General features: G+C 42.6%; 2 protein-coding genes and 1 long non-coding RNA gene across 5 annotated transcripts in view; 2 read left to right on the top strand and 1 right to left on the bottom strand.

Moving 5' to 3' along the window:
• The window catches only part of LOC310836915 (glutamate receptor 3), a 210,259-nt gene that overhangs the window by 29,136 nt on the left and 169,071 nt on the right, over positions 1-12,052 (bottom strand). Inside the window, exon 14 of one of the 3 annotated variants that reach the window (XM_083722848.1) lies at positions 11,480-11,594. In XM_083722848.1, the coding sequence (XP_083578974.1) occupies positions 11,480-11,594 (115 nt within the window). Of the gene's footprint in view, positions 1-10,479; positions 11,595-12,052 lie in introns of those variants that run through there. The other 2 variants (XM_083722847.1, XM_083722846.1) reach the window with 2 other exon arrangements.
• LOC310837000 (uncharacterized protein) lies at positions 131-5,973 on the top strand. The gene is made up of 2 exons (XM_083723116.1): positions 131-5,338; positions 5,692-5,973. Exon 1 carries the CDS (start codon positions 232-234, stop codon positions 970-972), a length of 741 nt encoding a protein of 246 aa, XP_083579242.1. The 5' UTR covers positions 131-231; the 3' UTR covers positions 973-5,338; positions 5,692-5,973.
• LOC310837052 lies at positions 6,208-8,505 on the top strand. The gene is made up of 2 exons (XR_014560382.1): positions 6,208-7,311; positions 7,664-8,505. It is a non-coding gene; the product is annotated as an uncharacterized lncRNA (long non-coding RNA).

The raw sequence follows: 12,052 nt of genomic DNA on the forward strand, positions 1-12,052 counted from the left end.
CAGCTTCTGCACAAGCTTGGAGTGCCACAGTATGAACCCAAAGATTGGAGACTGTTGATTGATAGCAGCAAGTGATCACTGAAATGTGTTCTGCTACACAACGGCAACCAGTTTGCCTCTGTACCCCTGGCTCACTTGAGTACACTGAAGGAGAACTATGAAGCAGTGAAGTATGTGCTGGAGAAAATTGGTTATGATCAGCATAAGTGGTTTATTTGTGTTGACCTGAAGATGGTGAACTTTTTGTTGGGACAACAGTCTGGCTTCACCAAGTACCCATGTTTTCTGTGCATGTGGGATAGTAGGGACTGTGCTCAGCATTACACGAAGAAGAACTGGCCTGTGCGGGAGGAATTGGTGCCTTGCAGAAAAAGGAACGTCATCAACGACCCTCTGGTGGACAGAGACAGAATACTCTTCCCACCGCTGCACATCAAGCTCAGCTTAATCAAGCAGTTCACCAAGGCTCTGGACAAGGATGATGACTGCTTCACTTACTTGTGCCAGGCTTTTCCAGGATTGACCATGGAGAAGTTGAAAGCTGGCATCTTTGATGGTCCTCAGATCCGTCAGCTCATCAGAGATCCAGAGTTCGGAAACTCAATGAACGAAGTGGAACTGGAAGCGTGGAAGGCATTTGTTCTGGTAGTGAATAACTTTCTTGGCAACAATAAGGCCAGAAACTACGCAGAACTTGTCAACAACATGCTGACTGCTTTCAGAAACCAGGGCTGCAACATGAGCGTCAAGATGCACTACCTGTTTTCACATATGGACCGGTTTCCTGAGAACCTGGGTTCAATGAGTGACGAGCAGGGGGAGAGATTCCATCAGGACATGAAAGAGATGGAGACCAGGTATCAGGGTCGCTGGGACACAGTCATGATGGCTGACTACTGTTGGACTCTGAAGAGAGACCTCCCTGCCGCTGAGCATTCCAGGAGTTCCAAGAAACAGAAGTTCAAGCCCTGAAGTTTGAAAAATGGTGAAGCAACATGCAATTTACGTGTACTTACCTTTATCAATGCCCACCATTCAGTTTACAGTAAACCTGACCTGATGGAGAGAAATGGATGCCATTTCCTGATACAGCAGTGCAAAAATACCCTAAATCAGATGTAGAAATCTAGACAACATTCAAAAAGTAAAAATTGTTACCCAGTGTTATACACAAATGAAGGAAGAGTATACATGAAGAGCCAACAGTTGCAGGGAGAAGGTCATGTGAGCAAAAGCACAGAATCAGCTCACACCTGCAAGAAGGGTAAAAATAATTAAAAAAGGGTTCTTTTGCGATGTTTGAAGCAAGAGGAAGAACAAGCAAGTAGTGGGTCCTCTGCAAGGAGAAGACAGAGAAATATTGTTGGGTGACAGAAAGGAGGTGGAACGGCTCAACACCCATTCTGCCTCTGACCCAAAAGGAAAGCTGTGTCCAACCTAGTGATAACAGAATAAACAAAGGAAGGAGGGAGCAGAAACCCAAGATAGGAAAAGAGGTGGTAAGAGAACACCTAGTTACTTTAAATGAATTCAGATTTACAGGGCCTGATGAGCAGCACCTAAGGTTACTAAGGGAGCCTGCAGCTTTAATCTCAGGGCCTTTGTCTATAATATTTGAGAATTCCTGGAGAACAGGTGAGGTCCCTGCAGACTGGAGGTCAAATGTTGCCTGATAGGTCTTATTCTTCATGAATTTATCTAATCCTCTTTTTAAGCCTTCCATGTTGCCTGAGACTATAAATATCTACTACCTGATCTTTTTACTAGAGACAGCAAGAACTGAACCTAGGACCCCCTGCTCTACAAATATCTGGTCCATGTGCTTTTTGCTCCACCAATCCTCATTTTGCCCAGAAAGTCATTTTGGACAAATGTCCACCTGTCTTACACCTGATAAAATAGCAGGTGTGGTCAGCAGTAGACATCATGGGGCCAAAATGGGGTTTGCAAGCTCCCAAATGTAGCTAATCATTGGGGTTTGCACCCACACAGCTTACTTCCAAGCCACGTGGGTGAAAATGGTCATCTGATGTCATTGGGATTGTCAGGTGACTGAGAGTTGGGCAGCCCTGCCAAACTTAGCCAGCAGGGGGTGGGGAAGAGAAGGACTGGTCTGGTGATCAAATCCAGTTCCCCATCATTGCATTAAATTATTCACCTCCAAAGGAAGGACAGGAGTCTGGCTTGGCTTAAGGCCCAGCAACCTTTTCACACTGACTTGAGCCAACTGCATGCAGGCTGCCGACATGTGCACATTCTGCTGTTTCACAGAGGTGTTCAGTAGAATCTCTGAGATCCTTCCACATTAGATTCCCTGAGCGTCAAATTTAACCAGACTGTCACTTTATTATTATCAATACATCACAACCATGAGAAGCACAGAGTGGGAGGAAATGTGTGGGTTAATAAATACTTATTTAAGTTCATAATAAGAACTTGGTATGAAAGATTAGTGTAGGTAGGTGCAAAATTACGAAGTGCCAAACCAGAGATGTAAAGGCGGAGGAAGCCTTGGAGCAGAGAAGGTAGGGGGCCTCCCATGAGGAAAAGTCAGAAAACAGACCTGTCATTAAGCATGCATTTGCCCCTATTTTAAGCCCATTATGTGGAAACAGGTCCTGCTGATTTAACAGAATATCAAGGTAGTTATCCAGCAAGGGCTCTGACATGAATGCAGGAAGGTGTTTGTGTATGCTGGGATGTTTCATGTATTTATGCAATTCAATAGTTCTTTGTTATCATGAGATCATTTGTTTCTATGCTTTAGAGGAGGGGTTTTAAATATGGGTAATGGTGTCTACGTGACAGCAGGAAGAGGACCGAACTGGAAAAGCCAAGGCCATAAAATACCAGGGATTTGCATGGACCTCTTCTGTATAGGACCAATAGGGTTGCCTATAACTTTTCAGTTAAAATGAAATAACCTAAGTGAGTCATGCATGCCCATTATTTTCAGTGGAGCTACTCTGGATACGAGCAACACTGGGAAACTACCCAATATGTCTAGGTTTGGGAATGAGAATGTGGAATGCTGTTTTTAGCTCCTGTGCTCCTTACTTCAAACTTTTTGATTGCTTCTCTCTTTTCTGTGGCGTTATCATTTCCCACATTTGTTGCACAGTGCCTCAAGTTGGTTTTTGTTTTGCTTGTTTGTTTTTTTGAACAGGACAGCAGGATAGAAATATTTGGAATAAATAAATAGATCACATTAAGCACAGGAAACTGTCTTACACAGAGTCATTCCACTGGCCCAAAAAGCTCATGTTTTGGCGGCAGCTTTCCAGGGTTTCAGGCAGGAATTATTCCCATCCCTGTCAGGAGATGCCAGGAATTAAACCAAGCACCTTTTGTATGCAAGGTGGACAGGATACTTTTTCATAAGGTATGCAGTGCTGATGTTCTTATTTTTTGAATCATCACCCTCAGGTGGTGGAAAATCTTGGGCCATTCCTAGAAACTGTCCTTGTTTCTCAATTTGACCCTTTTACATGGTTTTGTATGTTTTGTGGTATTATATGAATTGTGACTTGCCATTATTTTCATTGATTATAATTTATTAAATCTTTATTGAAACTGTTTAATTACTATTTGCTGACATTTAACTTTACTGTTTACTTTTATATTCTAATGGATTATTGAATATTGCTTTAATTTATATGTTGTTTATTTTAAAGTTATGTTTTTATTATGACTTTTTTGTATTGGATCAGATTGTTATTAGGTATATGATCTTTATTGTCTATTTTGTTGTTTCTTCAGCTTGTAAACCGCCTTGTGTGCAGTAATATAGAAAGGCGCTACACAAATGAAAGCCAAATAATTTAAAAGAAGAAATTTAAGTTGTTCTGGAATTACCATGAAAATCCTGGGGCAACTGGTTTAAGAATGAATCCGGTAAGTGTGAATTATGATAGGAACATAGGAAGCTGTTTTATGAAAAGTCAGACTATTGACAAACCTAGTTCAGTTTTGTCTGCACTGACTATTAGTGGCTCTCCTGGGTTTCAGAAAAAAATTCCTACCTGCCTGACATGGAGACACTAGGGATTGAACCCAGGACATTCTGCATGCAAAGCATGGATTCTATCACTGAGCTACAGCCCTCCCCTATATAGCTTAGACACTGAGGATATTAATGGGCAACTCCAGACGATGGTAGTACCATTCAACATTTGCTGGGCTGCCAAGACCAGTCAGGAACCCACCACTTCAAAAGGACTAGTCACCTGGGAAGGTTGAAAGGAGAGCAAGAGAATTCTTGATCTGCTTGCCCTGTGCCTTATAAAATCCTGAAGCCAACTCTGGAGCATTTCCTTGAAGGATGTGCAATTTTGGAGATGGAGGGGGGGGGGGAATATTGCTTGAACAATTGCGGCTGAACTGTCTTATTTACAGTAGGGAATAAATGCTTTTAAAGTGTTGTACACAAAGAAATTACTGTCTGCAATATTATATGTTTATAAACTGTCACTTTAGAAAAAGAAGCTATTTTGAGCAGAAGCTATGGGCAGTGCCAAAAGGTGTCTCCAAAACATTTGCCCAAGAGGGACAAAACAAAGAAAAAAGAAAATAAGAAAATTGGGGGAGGCCTATTTCTGTTTCTTTTTATATCAAAAAGCAACAACATGCCAGCCTTTAAGCAGTTTTAAAGGGCACCGTTAATTCTTTGATGAAAATGTGTATACATCTGGCACCAACAACGGGCTTGACCCATATTATATTCCCAGGTGACTTGGCCTGCATGATGGAGGTTTAGAGCTGATGACTGCTGGTTCTTAGGAGCAGCTTCTGTGCTCAAAAACAAACAGACAATAATGCAAGCAAGCAAGCAAGCAAGCAAGCAAGCAAGCAAGCAAGCAAGCAAGCAAGCAAGCAAACAAACAAACAAGGGAGCAATTTGCTGGTTCAGAACAGGGAAATAAAGGTTCTTATTTCCATTTCCATTTTATATAAAGGGTAAACAAGCACCAGCTTAATGCTGAGAGTATTTGGCCAGCACAGATGGTCAAATACAAAGAGCTCCTCCGAAGCACCCAAACACTTGGGCATTTCCACTGTTTTGTTTGTTTGTTTACTTCCCCTGCTTAACAGAAGTTCCTGCATAATTAATTCACTTAATTTATTGCCACAAGAAGTGGCGATGGTCTCAGAAGCTTAAATGGCTCTAGAAAAGGGCATGGCACATTCAGGGAGGATAAGGACTTATAAGGAGGAGGGAGGGAAGCTGTGGCCCTCCAGATGTTGCTGTACTACCACTCATATCACCCCTGCCCATTGACCCTGCTGGTTGGGTCTGATGGGAGTTAGAGTCCAGCAACATCTAGAGAGGCACAGATAGGTAAAGGTAAAGGGACCCCTGACCATTAGGTCCTGTCATGACTGACTCTGGGGTTGCGGCGCTCATCTCGCTTTATTGGCCGAGGGAGCCAGCGTACAGCTTCCAGGTCATGTGGCCAGCATGACTAAGCCACTTCTGGCAAACCAGAGAAGCGCACGGAAACGCCGTTTACCTTCCCGCCGGAGTGGTACCTATTTATCTACTTGCACTTTGATGTGCTTTCGAACTGCTAGGTTGGCAGGAGCAGGGACCGAGCAATGGGAGCTCACACCGCCGACCTTCTGATTAGCAAGTCCTAGGCTCTGTGGTTTAACCCACAGCACCACCCGCGTCCCTTAGAGAGGCACAGATAGGGACTGGCAAATCTGTCAACTGCAGTTTCCTCTGTTTCTCATTCTTTGTCATGAGCTCAGTTTTCCACATTTCCTCATCAATTTGCAATTCTTTTTTAAAAGCCCTCATAAAAATTCCTCAGCATTTTAGCACAAAAAATGTTTGTATGAGGGATGCAGGTGGTGCTGTGGGTTAAACCACAGAGCCTAGGACTTGCCGATCAGAAGGTCGGTGGTTTGAATCCCTGTGACGGGGTGAGCTCCCGTTGCTCGGTCCCTGCTCCTGCCAACCTAGCAGTTCAAAAGCACGTCAAAGTGCAAATAGATAAATAGGTTTACCTCCAGCGGGAAGGTAAATGTAAATGGCATTTCTCTGTGCTGCTCTGGTTCTCCAGAAGCGGCTTAGTCATGCTGGCCACATCACCTGGAAGCTGTACACTGGCTCCCTCGGCCAATAAAGTGAGATGAGCGCCGCAACCCCAGAGTCGTCCACGTCTGGACCTAACGGTCAGGGGTCCCTTTACCTTTACCTAATGTTTGTATGCAACTTTGCCTAACACATTTTTGCAATGCAATTTCCCCTAATACAATGTATTTTTATATGTCATTTTCACAAGTTATTGTTGTTGTTGTCGTTTAGTTGTGTCTGACTCTTCATGACCCCATGGACCAAAGCATGCCAAGTACATGCATTTTCACAAGTACGTGCACTTTAATCCAAAATTTGCCCCACTACTGTATATGAATTTTTGTACATACAGGTAACCTTCAGCTCCTGCTTGCTTAAGATCATCAATTTTAATTTTACGTGTTTGAAAGCTGGCTGGCTGAAATCACACAAATTAGATGCATGGAAGGTGGAGAGCTAAAAAGCTCTTTTTGCACAGGGTCTTCCTGGCATGGAAATAACTTTTAAGCTCTGAAACTAGTTTACGAGGCTCTGGGAAGCTCTTGCATGGATTCTGGATGGGAGAGATCTCATAGGAACATGGACAGCCCTGCAATATATTGAGAGCCTTGCGCATACTCAGAGCCTGCTAACCAAGTCTGAGAGCTTAAAAACCCTATACATTGCTTGGAGGGAGTAGGTAAGACCTGTCTGGTTCTCTGGCTCTGGGTAAGGCTTTTCATGAGGGGACAGTTTCAAGGGGGTGGCTTGTACTTTTGCATATAATTGCCATTCCTGGAATGTGACCCCTGCAAAAGATGTGAGCTGTATTGTATTACTTGGCTGGACAACCACACTACAAAACTAAGAGAAGTGCAAATTTCAAAGAAGGGCTGTGTTTTGGTTTGCACATTGCATTGGAAAATATGAATTAGATGGGTTCGCTTTGTACTGTGAACTGAACTGACTGAATCGAATCTCACCCAAATCCCTAACAAGTTCCACAAACCTGACATAGAAAGAACGGATGGCAACCATGGATGGACTTTTCCAAAATAATGCCCTGATTGTGGAACATTTCCCCTAACATTATGGGGTGGTTGTGGTGTGTGTTTAGGACACAGAGACTTTATTTTCTGTCCAGGCATAGTGTCTAGATTTTGTTTTCCTTGCTGTGGATGTTTTTGCTGTGGATACAGTTTTGCTTGCTATATGGACCCTTATTTTGTATGTTGGTTACGTCACATTCTTAGGTTTGATAGGTAAAGGTAAAGGGACCCCTGACCATTAGGTCCAGTCGTGGCCAACACTGGGGTTGTGGCGCTCAGCTTGCTTTATTGGGCGAGGGAGCCGGTGTACAGCTTCCGGGTCATGTGGCCAGCATGTCTAAGCCACTTCTGGCGAACTAGAGCATTGCACGGAAACGCCGTTTACCTTCCCGCCAGAGCGGTACCTATTTATCTACTTGCACTTTGGCGTGCTTTCGAACTGCCAGGTTGGCAGGAGCTGGGACCGAGCAATGGGAGCTCACCCCGTCACGGGAATTCGAACCGCCGACCTTCTGATTGGCAAGTGGTTTAACCCACAGTGCCACCCACACCCCAGGTTTGATAAGCCAATGCTTATTTTATCTTTGCAAGCAAGGGTGAGGTACAAAGCTTTCACATTGTGTGAGTGCCTTTGAGTTATGCAGAGCTTTGTTGGAAGCCAAATGGAATGTTTTGGTGGCTGGATTTGGATCCTGGACTTTCAGCTGCATCTCCATGTTATAGCTGAAGTCTATATTTGGTTTTTTTAAGCATAAGAAAAGACCTGCAGCTTGATCAGTCCAGCATCCTGTTCTCACAGTGACCAAACCAGATGACAAGTAGGGCCAGCATTCTCCTCTGCTTGGCATGAATGAACAGAATCTGACTTATTAGGAAAAAGCAGTCCTGCTAGGTCAAGATCCTGTCCAATGCAGCACCCTGGCTCTGAGAGTGACCAGCTGGATGCATCTAGGATGCCCACAAGCTGGAAAAGAAAGCAATAGCTTGCTCCCACCATTGTTCCTCAGTGACTGGTATTCAGAGGCATAGTGCCTTTGATTATGGAGGCACTATATGGTCATTGTGAATACTATCCACTGAGAGCCAATATAGTGTAGTGGTTAGAGCAACAGACTAGGCCCTAGGAGACCAGAGTTCAAATCCCCACTCAGTCTAACTCCCCCTCTTTTTTTTAATGGAACCCCTTATATGGGATTTGTATATAAATTCTCCCTTGGCTCTTTTTGCTGACGCATGTAGGACCAGCATGGATAATTGGCCCCGTGAATATTTGACGTTTTCTCCACTTATGGCTTTGATCTATAGGCTACCACTAAAACGAGGCTGCATTTTAAGCTGCATTTTAAACTGTATTCTAACTTACATTTTAATCAACTGGTTTTTGTTGTTGTTGCTGTTGTTTTTTAAAAATGTTTTTACTGTATTTCTATTCAGTGTTAGCTGCCCTGAGCCCAGTCTTGGCCGGGAAGGGTGGGGTATAAATAAATTATTATTATTATTATAACTTACCTCATGTTTGTGAGGTAACTTACCTCAGTCTAACTTACCTCACATGTTTGTTCTATAAGGATAAAATGAGGGAAGGGGAGAACTGTGTATGCCCCTCCCCCACTCTGTGCTCCTTGGAGGAATGAGAGGATATAAATGTAAAACCAACCAACAAACCAGCTACATCACATTATTCAGAGGCAGTAAGATATCTTTTTACCTAGACTCTCAAAAGAAGGTTGTGATCTGCTTCAAATTCTACTCCTTCTGGACACCTTACCTAATATGAACAAGAGGGGATTTAAGTATTTCAGAAACTCACATCGGTTACACTATAGTAAAATTTATTATTATTATTATTATTATTATTATTATTATAACTTACCTCACGTTTGTGAGGTAACTTACCTCAGTCTAACTTACCTCACATGTCAGTCTAACTTACCTCACATGTTTGTTCTGTAAGGATAAAATGAGGGAAGGGGAGAATTGTGTATGCCCCTCCCCCACTCTGTGCTCCTTGGAGGAATGAGAGGATATAAATGTAAAACCAACCAACCAGCCACATCATATTATTCAGAGGCAGTAAGATATCTTTTTACCTAGACTCTCAAAAGAAGGTTGTGATCTGCTTCAAATTCTACTCCTTCTGGACACCTTACCTAATACGACAGTATGAACAAGAGGGGATTTAAGTATTTCAGAAACATTGGTTACACTATAGTAAAGGTTGGGCTACGGAATAAGCCTTTGAGCTCAAATGTATACTTGGATCTTTCCCCAACCCTAGCTTTTATTCCCGGTGGTAATGACTAGAGAAGTGAAGAAAATGGCATAAAACTTCCTTTGTTTTAATCATATACAGCTTTTGCTGCTATCTAATATGATTAAAGTAAATGATTATTGCACTTGCTCTGCTGATAGAAGCATCATTTATGAAGAAATTCAGGGGGGAGCTGTATTAACTGCCTGCACGTTTCCCCATCAATAATCTTCCTGCAAGTGGGTTGGTTAACTACAGAAAGTAATTACAAATTATTGTTGGCTCTTTTTTTTAAAAGAGTAGATTGCATGGAGGGGGGGAGAGGAACAGCAGCCCAGAGAATTTAATGGAATTCTTCAGGGTATTACTTTTCAATTAATGGGATTAATTTAATGAAATATCCCTTTCCTAGCTGGGTTATTAGATTTGACAAAGGGCTGTGAAACTGAAACATGCATTGTATTGCAGGAACAAGCCATGGGTTTATGCACCCTCAAGCAATGCACACCCCAAAGCCTAACTGCATAGCATCATTACAATACCTGCTGGTGGGGAAAACGTCTATGCACATTTTAGGCAAATCTATAGCATTCAACACATCTCCAATGAGAATAGGGATGCCCTACTTTCCTATACAGTCATACCTTGGGATAAATATGCTTCAGATTGAGCGCTTTCGGGTTGCACTTCACGGCGACCCAGAAATAACGGAGTGCATTACTTCCAGGTTTCACCACGCATGCATGTGCAGACGGTCAAAATGACATCACGTGCATGCATGGAAGCAGTGAAACGCAACCCGCGCACTTGCAGACGTGCTATTTCGTCTTACGTTCTGTTCGGGATGCGAACGGGGCTCTGGAATGGATCCCGTTCTCATCCCGAGGTACCACTGTACAGGGCTGCCTTCAGGTGTCTTCTAAAGGTTGCAAAGCTGCTTATCTCCTTGGGTCACATAATACCATACTCTCCAACATTTCTCCAGTGAAAATAAGGATGTCCTAAAGAAAAGTGGGACATTCTGGGATCAAATCAGAAACTGGAAGGTCTGCAAATCTCAAAGCATGGGGCATTATGTCAGGGAAGGAAGTAGCAACCCTATTTTAAAAATATGCCTTTAAAAATTCAACATGGATATTGTTTCTTTCTTTCTAACAAATCACAAACTGAGCATCTGGTTATTTAACTAGTATCCATTAACCTGAACTATATACAACAATACGTATTAAAAATTAGCAATGAAAAATTATCAGCTTAAAGAGCCAGCAAATCCAGAAACAATATGATTTTTAAAATGTATCTTTCTAAATTTAAATACTCCTCCTCCTCATTTTCTTAGTGTTTAATATGTAACTTGAGAAAATTAGTAATTAATTTTCAGCAAAGGTCTTGGCAATCTAACACATTCGAACACACACACACAACTTATTTTCAAACAAGCTTACTTACATATCTGAACTCTGATTTTTTTGGAAATACTCAGTGCCCTGTGCTAGATATGCAACCAAGATACAAGGCTAACATTTGGCAACCCTGGCTGGGATCTGAAGAGTGAATCCTTGAAACATATCTGCCTGCCGCACCTACCAGAGGCCACATACAAACGGGGAGAGACTGACTCAGTAAAAACCGCTGGTGTATAAGCAGAGACTCATATAACCCATCCCACTCAATCCATAACCCATCATATAACCACATCCAACTCAATGAATGCAACAAGAGAGGACTCCTTGGATTGCATCCAAAGAAGTTATACTCAGAGCAGACCCAATGCCATTAACAGACCTCAGTTAACCATGCCCACTAATTTCAGTGGGCCAACTTTGAATATGACAAGCATTGGATGAAACCCTCAGTCTGGTTTCTCCTCTCTTTCTCTCTGTTAGTTAAATAAGGACCCAGGATTGATTGCAACGGTAGCAGTGCAAAGGAAGGGGGGAAGAAGAAAAGAAATCCCCCCTCCCTGAGCCTTGCAAGCTACTGGACAAGCAAGTGACTTGAACAAGATGGTTTCAAGATGGTTTCTCATCTTCCAGGCTCTTTTTTCCCTGATGCATAAAATAACAGCCTTGCCGATTACTCTTGACTAAGGTACCCGATTGTGGTGACATTGAGGCTGACCTTGGAGTCACCTCCCCCGCTGCCGCACTCTCCTTTGTCGTACCACCATTTGTTTTTCAATTTGTCCAAGAGGCCTTGCTCATTCAGTTTTAATACTGCCAGGTTAACAGCATTTCTTGAAACGATAAAACATAACTCGTAAGAATAATGCACAGATGCTCGGTTAAAGTCGTTAAAAAACGTATAAAGAAAGGAGCAGAAGGAGGACAAATTGGCCGGTAATTTTTGTTTCCTCTTTTCTCTCTCTCTCTCTCTCTTTCACTTTTTTTTCTTTTTGGTTTTTCACAGGGAGGTAGAGCTATATAGAGAACGTGTTTGTTACAGCAAATAACAGGGTTTAAATATTGGAAAGGTGGCATGGAGGATCTAAACATTTGCTTAAAAAACGGAAGTGTGCGGGATGGGGAAATTGTTTTTTGAGAAAAAATAAGAAGAAGGAGGAGGAGGAGGAGGAGAAGGAGGAGGAGGAGGAGGAGGAGGAGGAGGAGGAGGGGATTTTTAAAAAAGAGGCGACGAGAACACCACGTCATGCAATTAACACCCGTCACGTATGGCGGTTTTTAACTTGGGCTT

Source organism: Podarcis gaigeae, assembly GCF_964106915.1.
Source record: "Podarcis gaigeae genome assembly, chromosome: Z".
Classification (NCBI taxonomy): Eukaryota; Metazoa; Chordata; class Lepidosauria; order Squamata; family Lacertidae; genus Podarcis; species Podarcis gaigeae.

What these genes read in the sequence shown, in the direction of transcription:
- LOC310837000 (XM_083723116.1), top strand. Translation starts at nt 232, where the DNA reads ATGGTGAACTTTTTGTTGGGACAACAGTCTGGCTTCACCAAGTACCCA.